Source organism: Panicum virgatum, chromosome 4K (assembly GCF_016808335.1).
Source record: "Panicum virgatum strain AP13 chromosome 4K, P.virgatum_v5, whole genome shotgun sequence".
Taxonomy (NCBI): domain Eukaryota; kingdom Viridiplantae; phylum Streptophyta; class Magnoliopsida; order Poales; family Poaceae; genus Panicum; species Panicum virgatum.
In genome coordinates this window covers 9,777,868-9,787,759 of record NC_053139.1, presented here as the reverse complement: position 1 = coordinate 9,787,759, position 9,892 = coordinate 9,777,868, and the positions used below count along the sequence as shown (strand labels likewise).

Below are 9,892 nucleotides of genomic sequence, written 5' to 3'. Positions count from 1 at the left end.
GTCGTCTTCTCGCCGTCGGCGAATGCCTGATCGGAGATCCTCCATGGCAGAGCAGCTCCCACCTCCCACCTCCGCAGTGGCTTGAATTCGATTTGCTCTCCCACGGCTCCAGTGACGCCAATCTCCATGCTCGCACCAATATTATGTCGGACGCCAATCTCCATGCTCGCACCAATATTATGTCGACGAGGTTAATCTCATCTTCTCTCTGGTACCCGTTGGCTTATCCATGTCTGTTGGGTATTACCCTACCCGTTTAGTGTTAGATAATTGGGGATGGGTAATTTGTGGGCATGGGTACGGGTGACCCGTGCCTCTCCCCAACAGCATCGTGTTCTCCAAGCCTGGCTCTGACCATCGGATTGTTTTAGCGACATGGATGGTACGTACTCCCGTTATCCCAAATTATTAAAATATATTTATCATGTCTAGGTGCATAATAAAATCCATGTACCTAAAAAAGCCAAAGAGACTAATACTTAGAAAAAGAGGCAGTGCATGTTTACAAGGTTGCGACCATGGTAACAGATACACTTGATTGGTTGTGACCGGTACTGATTTGTTATAAAAAAAATACTGCTAGCTAGCTGATGTTGGTGTTGATTTAGTGTGGGAAAAAAATATTATTGGCTGGTTGCAGCCGAACGAGTAATAATCAGAGCCAAAGGCAAGTTTGTAAGTAAGTGGGGGCAACCGAAACGTACAAAAACTAAAACCAGTCCTTATTAGTACCACATCCATCCGCCTAACACAGCAAACACCGGTAAAATCTCTTATTTTTTGACATTTCACAACATGGAGACTGCAGGCTGCTCTAGAGGAGTTCCAGTCTCCGCTTCCAAAACTGTAAGAACGAAAAGAATTAAAGGCGCAGGCCACGTCGACGCATCTCTAAGCCTGTGCGCCGAGTTCCAGCATCAAAGTGTGGTTCGAGTCATCGCTTCCAGGTCCGCTGAACTGGATGGGGCCTGTTAATGTCGTGAGAAAGGTTAACAAGTAGATTAGTTTAAACTGGATGGGCCCCTGAACTGGCATATGGTCATCTCTAGCAATTTCATATCTACGTACCAGGGCTGATGTATCTGTTCTTGATGGCCCACTCATCTCGCATTGATGCAAACTTCTTGAAAGGTGCACCTGAAATTGGTGTCACAATAAATCATTTTTTTAAAAAAAAATAAAGGGCACAAACCAGACATAGCAGTCAGTAACTGCAATGCTAGTGTTCTTACCATCAAGTTCCACCATGGCCTTCTTAATCACTGGCTTGAACTTGCCTGATTACAGGGAACAATGTCAAAAAAATGATGCAGCATGCAGTATAGTCAGAAAATATGACACTAATCAACCCAAAAGAGAACAACCAGACTTGGCATATCATTTGCTACTTGAATAAACAGCAAAACTAACTATGTCTGAACATAGTTCAGAAGTCCTCGGTTGAAAGCAAGGTGAAAGCAAGAAAATTACCATGCCTCCTCTCAACATCCATCAATGAAGTCAAAGCAGTTCCACCAACAGTCCATTCTTCAACAGGAGCAGCGAGGTTGCCAACCTGGGTCGAGGAAAAAAAATTAGCAACTCCAATCATGCAACAACATACAAGAGCTATTAGGTTATGAATTTCTCATGCGTCACTATAAGACATGACTTTTGTATCCACTTTACAGTAAGAGCAAAACAGCCATGACTTTTTACCCACTTTACGGTAAGAGCAAAACAAATACAAATTTTTGCAAAGCACAGACGAATATTGGGATGTGACGTTTAAATTATTGACACTGGTGCCTGTCTTTCTGTCTGTGTCTTTGCAGAATTTACAATGCACAGTGCAAATATGCCTCATGAGTATTTGACATAGCATGACAAGCTGGCATACCGAGGTAATAAGTCCTGTCTTCCCACTTTGGAGAAGGGCACCAGATCCATAGCCCAATGCATAACAATAGCTAGAATCAAAATTTGTAGGAAGACCGCATCTTCCTTCATATCTGCAAGATAAACAAGCTGCATGAGAAAGAGTTGGGGGAGAGATTTCCAATGTGCATTATTCAATACTTACCCAAAGAAGTGAGATTGTCCTCTGAAGCTTGCATGGTATCTCCCCTCAGCTTTTCTCTTCTCCAATTCAGTTTCAACCATGGTAATAAGCATTTTCTCGGTTTCAATTTTTGCAACCTGAAATGACATTTTGGACGCCGGTCAGAATGGCCAACTCACTGATCCTTATCAGCAGAAAGAATAATAACTAAGAAAGTTATGAAGAATTAACAATTTTCCAGTCTTTACCTGAACATTGCCATGAGGATCCCTTTCAAGCAAAAGTTGCTCCTGAATAGTTTTGGGCAAAAAGTCAAACAGCTGCCTGGATTCTGGCTCAAGCTTGCTTTTCCAAGCCCCTGCCTCATCAACAACATCATGTGCCAAAATTTCATTCAATTCCGCAATGAGTTTTTGAACCTGAAAAGGAAAAGGAGTGATATCGGTAATACAGTCTATGACAGCACGAAGTCAGAGGGCATAAAGAGTGTCAAACCTCTGGAATGAAATCAATCAGGCCCTCTGGTATAAGGATAACACCATAGTTGTAACCAAGATCTGCACGCTTGCAGATGATATCGGTAAGGTAGTCTGTGACATTCTTGAGAGTTTGCTTCTTTGCAGCAACCTACAAAGAAAAAAGACGGTCTTTGATAAATAATAATGCATAGAAACATAAAGAAACAGAATAAAGCCATAATGTGACAAAATGTAACTTGCCAGGTACAGACAATATTCTAGCCCTCTATCTTGTTCTCTAAATGCCATAATGTGAGATTATGCAAGAAAATTGGTAGGGGAGTAGGAAACCTAAGTGTGTGTCAAAGAAAATATGTACGCTGGTGTGTTGACAACTATATATCCTCCTTGTATACCATTTAATGTCTCTAATCTAGCTAGATAAATGCCAGAGAGCCATATGATGCTAATTCTGTAGAAAGAACTTTGAATGTAAGAAATATCAACCTCTTCACCAATGAGTGCAGCATTAGGATGTGTTTGCAAAGCGCACTCCAATGTAATGTGAGAAGCAGCACGTCCCATAAGCCTCACAACTGCAATCATAGCAAGTGATTCTTAGGGATTTTTTATTGCAAAAGAATGCCAAAAATGTACAATGTGTCATTTGTTATGCTGTTGCATACTTCCAAAGACATGGACTTATGTGTAAGCATTGTAGTATAATGTCACGAAATGCTTGTTGGCATTACATGGTGAGGATGCAACATACATCAATAGGAGAGTAATAAAGTTGCCAGTCTGTTAAATGACTTCCTTCTCAGCATTTCATTATAGAGAACTTTAATGGTAAAACTTGTCTGCACTATGCTGTACTGTACCAAAGAAGTTATAGGATATGTATATTTTCAAGCTTAACTAGGATGTTTGCTAACAAAAAGACCCTGCCAAGTGTGGTATCTTCTCAAAATTTGAAATATCAACAACCAATCTGCTTCAATCAACAGTAGTTTTAGGATTTGGCAGTTGCACATGGCATACATTAACTCTGTAAACTTTATCTATTTTGTTACCACTGACACACTTTACCAATTTTATGAAAAAATCATCTAGTTTCATCACGCACAAAATACTGATGAACTTACAGTGGTAGTATTTTCCAGTTGACCTTGCATCAGTCATGACATTGCCGATCATTTCAGAGTATATCTGATGCAGAAGATGAGTCATTGTCATGATAGGTTCTCAAATGCATCTGTGGCTAGGTAATATCCTAATTTCTCCTTGAATTGCAAGAACGCTTGTAAGCAAGTGTTCCATGGACATGATAGTGAAACCTTTAATATAAAATCTAGTATAAGATTTGCAGAATACTACATGATGGTGCCCATGGATCAAGAATCAGATACCTTGCAAGCAGTGTCAAATCCAAAGCTTATGGGAACCTCCTTACATTTCAGATCTCCATCAATAGTCTTTGGGCAGCCAATGACACGAGTCTTCATGTTTTTTGGCCTATGAAGCAAGTTCAAAATTAGAAATCATAATATCTATTAGGTCATGAAGAAGCTGAAAAACAACAATATGGTACAACCGTACAAGTCATCAGTCTGGCAATGATATTGTAACACCAAAACAGCACAGCATGGTACAAGACCAAAAACACTTAACAGTGTTAGAAGCCAACCTAAAATATTCTGCAAGGAGGCAGGCATTGGTGTTTGAATCATCACCACCAATGACAACAAGTCCGTCCAAATCAAGCTTGTTGGCTGTGTCTTCAGCTTGCTTGAACTGCACCAGCAACAAAAGGAGTTGAGAGAAAAGATATTGACAGTGAAGTATCAGTTACTTGATATTGATTAGGCACAACTGCCACATACCAAAAATTGTTTAACCATATATACAAAAACATGCTCAGAGACATACCTGCTCTGGCGTTTCAATTTTGTCCCTTCCACTGCAGATCATATCAAATCCTCCCTATAAAAAAGAAACAATTTAAATGCATTATCAAAACAACAGCGCATGTGTCATGAAAGACCATCCGTCAACAGTAGTTGATGTGTAATGTTACAATAATCGGACAAGAAACAAAACAAAATCTCTAAGATTGCACCGGAGAAAATACTATCATCATGTCTGCTTCTAAATCTTATAGCTAATACTACCAGTCAAACTAACGCGGTTTACACTGAAAGTGAACATATGAGGGAGCCATTTGCTCTACCTGGTTTCTGTATGGGTATACAAAGTCAGAATTGAGCTCCACGTACTTGCACTTCATGATCCCAGCTGGACCTCCCTTGAATCCATACATAGTGCTGCCTTCAGCACGCTCCTGCAGGTAATCTGATCCAACCCAACCAAGCTAAGTCAACCACAAGCATACACTTCAAAGATCCATCAAAATGCGCCACATACTCCCCACTTTACCAATTCAATTTAAGGCACAGATTTATCAAACATATAAGTTCAACTTAGGTGAGTTCAGCCAATCCAGCATCATTTGACTGGTTAGTTCTATTAAGATCTACAATTGTGAAGGTTCACTATCGACAAGCTAGCACGAAGACACTAATAAACAAATCTCTGCCCACGGTCATCTTCAGATCTACCAAATTTGGTCGAGACGCTTCCATCAGCAACAAAGCTGGGTCTTCTAGTGCTCGTGAATGCTTGGTAGTTGGTACTCACCGAAGATGCCGCAGATCACATTGTGCCCGCCCGGAGCCTGTCCACCGGAGAGCACGACGCCGACCTTGAGCGGCCTTGTCGCCGCGGGCTCGGCCGACGGCACCAGCAACGCCGAAGGCTGGCCGAAGAGGTTGGGGAAGAGCTTGGCGATCTCATCTGCACCAGATCGATTAAAAAAACCAGTAAATCTGATGAGCTCAAACCCATTGCAGACTGGGGCATAAGCAGGACCCGAGATCCAGACGAGCATCCGACGACGCGGCGCGCTGTAGTGGTCAGAGGGGAGGAGTCAAACTTACCGGGGTTCCCCGCGGCGGAGCTGGCGGGCCCGTCGACGACGGAGAAGTCGGAGCGGAGGACGGAGGGGAGGGGCAGCGCGTGCAGAAGGCGGCTCGTCTGCACCTCGCTGTACACGGAGGCCAGCCGCCCGGGCGACGGACCGTTCGCTGCCGCCGCCGCGCCGCCGTTGGACGTCGCCGCCGCCGCCGCCATGTGTCCCGGATCGGAAAGCAGAGTTCGTCTCACTGATCTGGTTTGGTTTGAGGGGTTGTGGCTTGTGGGGGAATATGCCGTGGGCGAAGCAAGGTGGGTGCCGTCGCCCGTCGCCCGTCGCCATCGCGGGGGTTTTATGGGGGAAGGCGAGAAGGGTGTGCGAGGGCGACGGGGTGGGTGGGTCGTTTTGCGGCGGAACCCCTGGGTTTGCGGCGTGTCCCCGGTTTGGTCCGGGCGGCGCCGGCGGCTGACGGAAGCGGACGAGGAGAGCGGGGACTGACTGGAGACCGGATTGCTCTGGTGGTTTTACGGTTTGGCCCCTGGAAAATGGGATATTTGGGTATCAAGCGGCTATGCCATGTGAGGTTCTATGGGGTGGGAAGATTGCGATGTTCTTATGGGTGTATCTGAAAAAGTGAGAATCCAGGGACTGTCTGTCTGGCCTGTCTCTTGGAACCTCGGCTGGCCGCCTGGCCGTGGTTTCTTCTCGGCTGCCTGTCGCTGCTGGTTTTTTTGGGCAGATGAACGGTGCTATCCTGTGTGCTGTCGAGCTCGCGATTGAGCTTGCAGCCGAGTGGAACGTAGCCATCAAACCCATTCGACATGTACATGTTAAGATGTACATTCTGGTGTTAGGATGAAGTTGTTTGCTTCGGCTTCCTTTGTGTTTCTCCCAAAGTCACATTCTTTTTCAGACTTCCTTTTCTTCACTATTACAAGAGAATCTATCTGCCCTATGAAATTTATAAAACTTGATAGCAATGAAGAATGAACTACCTTGGCGACAAATAAATTGTATGTTTAGAATTTTGCCGTGGTTAAATTCAAAGCAAATATTATAGGTAGTGTTAGACGTCTTTATCAACGTAATGTCTTGCTAATTGGCAAAGTGTGGACGGGAAGTTATAGGGTTCGTTACTAACGTTGTCAAGTGTAGAAATATGTAGGAATATATTGGTTAGCTACCACAAATTGCTAACTTTGCACACTTTCTGGCGTAGTTGTTTGATATTTGCCACAATTATGACATGTCAAAGATTTTTTTTCTAGACCCCACCTAGCAAAGGGACCATTAGTCTATCTTTTCGCCCAAGGTGTGGCTTACGAACTGTTAGACACACCTTGGGTAAAGATTTGGCAACAGGTGTAGCAAAGTCTAGATAAGAACCAAATATAACATAAATAAATATTAAACCTTATCTACTTTTGTATCTATTGATTTCTCGACATTGTTATATCATCAATTAGTAAAAGTGGGTCCTGATGTTGGCATGTCAGCTGCAAGATATGTATTTAAGCTTTAATGAAAAGTTTTTTTTACAAGGAAATTCAATGAAAAAAATCTGACAAGGAGCTTTAATGAAGGACCTGTTTGGGAGGGCTCCGGCTCTAGCTTCATTACTGGAGTGGCTTTACTGGTGAAGCTGAAACCGTTTTGAAAAATATTTAGCAAAACGACTTCTCCATTCATGCTTTTCACCAAAGTGGAAGCCGTCCATGAAGCTCCATGAAGCTGGTGAAGCCACGATTTTGCGGCTTCACCACGCCAATGGAAGCCGAAAACGGCTTAATGGCCAGCTTCACTACTGAAGTCGGTCCAAAAAAACCTGTTTGGGAGGGCTTCAGCTGAAGCCGAAGCTGGAGCTGCTTTTGAAGCCCTCCCAAACACGCCCGAAAAGGTTGAATGAACCCTAAATCTCAACCTAACCTAAAGTATTTTCTATATATATATCATCATACAACTCAAGTTTAAGGATGGGTCTCAAGAAAAGTAAACTTGAGATAAGGTCTTATGGATTATATTTGAAAATAGGGCTTATGTATTTATATTTTAATGTTATATTTTGTTGCTATTTTTCATGTTTCCTTACGACTGATATGAATATGGAATGACTTAATAGTTAGATATTGAACATAGTCAATTCTTACCAATTACAGCAACTTTACTGCAACTTGTAGTTACTGTTGTGATAGGAGGTGCATAAGTCAACTTGGTTATTGATTGTAAGGTTCATGTGTGAACACAAAAATTCAGCTTGCAAATAAGGTTCTCGATGAATTTTAGAGATAAAAATACTCTTAAGTCCGGGACGTGGACCATATGAAAGTACAACAAATGCATTGAAGGATCACTAAGTTGTATTTGAATTTTTTTATGCAGTTTTATATACTAAGCGTAGATTCTTGAATCTATGTTGGATGTAGTCAGATATTAGATGGTATTGCTAGCACATATCATTGTTTTACAGGGTGCAAATTTATTTTTAAACCTGCTATGTACTCATGATGGGCAGTGTAGATGTATAGCAGATTTTTTTATGCGAAGCAAAAAACAAAATTATTTTTTATTTCTTATGAACAAAATGGGGAAGGTTTACTTTGCAACTTTCTAACAACATGTATGTGCAAATAACCAAAGACCATAGTAGCCCATCTAGTGCAAACAATGGTTATACATGGTATATTTTAGTCGGTGTCAGTGTCATTTAGTTGTTGGCCATCCATTTGATTTGACCTCTACGTATGGGCACTTGAAATTGTATTTCACATTCATTATCGAACAACCAAATAGCAGCCAAACTCAAATAGGATGCCCAAGTGAAGGCAACATTAATGAGTTTAACCAAAGTGAGCACAATGAGCTAATTTCTTTTATTACCTATTTTTTCTTTTCTTTTCTTTTATTTTGACTCTTTATGATTAAATCATAATATTTATGATATTTGCATTAAACATTTTGAGAGACCATATTCAACATTTTTAAAAGCAAATTTAACATTTCGGCCCAGCTACTTCAACAATTTATTTGAAATGGTTGGAATAGAATTGAAATTATAAAATACAATGTTAAAATATTGTTAAAAATGGACCATATGATCTGTACATAATCAATTACAATGAACATCATGGTCCAAAGGATTTGTTAAATGGATGCAGTTTTTGATGCATTTGAAGTTTTTCTAAAATGATTTCTTGAAAATCCCCTGGCCACCTCAAAGACCATATTTCCTATATGATGTACACGAGTATCCTGTCATGGCTTTGTGCTATCATGGCTACCTTTGTCACTTTTTTGCATCAACCACAAAGTTGTTCAAAGCGGAGGAAGATATATAACCTACTAATCTCTTATAACCAATCTTGTTTGTTCGATTACAATTTTCTCCATTTATATGCATTTAAGATTTCCTAAAAGGCAATTAAACGATCTATGACATCCAATTTAGCTATGTGGAAGTGTAAAAGAAATCCAATGTGGGACATGTATATTCAAAATATTGAGATAGTACTTTCGAAATGTCAATTTTGAAAAATTTACTAATATTTTGTTGCATGAGACAATGCATTTCAATCTTGATATTTAGAATAGATATCACATAACCATTCATCCAATCAAATTGTGTCACATAGCGTATATATGGCTGGCTAAGTTGTCCATACCGGACATACACATACACTTCCTTTAGCCCTATAATTTCAAACACTAGAAGATATGAAAACTCAAAGAGTAAAAATACAAGATTGGCTCCTAAATTTGTTCAAGGGTGACATCTAAGTTCCTAGCACATTAATTTGCAGATCTGGGTCCTAAATTTACTAACTGATGCATTCATGACCCAAATACAATGTTGTTTTGCCTATTTGACATTCATGCCACCTAATTTTTCCATTTCATCATTCATATCGCAGTTAACCCACATGACAAGTTGACAACCAACCGAAAAAAATTGTTATGACTCACCTGTCATCCCTTAACATCCTCATCTCTCTCAGCTCTGATTTGATCTTGAAGGGTGGAGAGATTTGATCACATTGACATGCCGCGTAGACAAATCATATTCTAATAATTAATGATATTCAGATTTCAAGTAATATACCCACTTCAATTGAAGATACTTAAAGTTCCTGACCGGAAGAATGGACTAGTGACAGCTCAAAAGTTTATTGTCTGAATGGAGTACTATATCACTAGTTTAAATAATTAACCACTGGAGGGAGGAGTAATAAACTATACTGAGACCCTGTTTAGGTCGTGAAATTTTTTGGGTTTTGATACTGTAACACTTTCGTTGTTATTTGGCAATTAATGTTCAATTATGGACTAATTAGGCTTAAAAGATTCGTCTCGTGCTAATCAGTTGGACTGTGTAATTAGTTATTTTTTCAACTATATTTAATGCTCTATCCATATGTCTGATCATTC

General features: G+C 40.6%; 1 protein-coding gene across 1 annotated transcript; it reads right to left on the bottom strand.

The window, feature by feature from the left end:
* Window positions 1-603: 603 nt before the first annotated feature.
* Window positions 604-5,991, bottom strand: LOC120702993 (pyrophosphate--fructose 6-phosphate 1-phosphotransferase subunit beta-like). Its single transcript, XM_039986993.1, has 16 exons — window positions 5,496-5,991; window positions 5,197-5,352; window positions 4,730-4,851; window positions 4,429-4,482; window positions 4,187-4,293; window positions 3,909-4,014; window positions 3,645-3,708; window positions 3,007-3,095; window positions 2,537-2,668; window positions 2,290-2,460; window positions 2,063-2,178; window positions 1,880-1,991; window positions 1,471-1,555; window positions 1,233-1,277; window positions 1,069-1,137; window positions 604-968 (listed from the first exon to the last, which is right to left on the bottom strand). The coding sequence occupies exons 1-16, from the start codon at window positions 5,686-5,688 to the stop codon at window positions 892-894; spliced, it is 1,698 nt and encodes a 565-aa protein (XP_039842927.1). The 5' UTR covers window positions 5,689-5,991; the 3' UTR covers window positions 604-891.
* Between the last annotated feature and the right edge of the window lie 3,901 nt (window positions 5,992-9,892).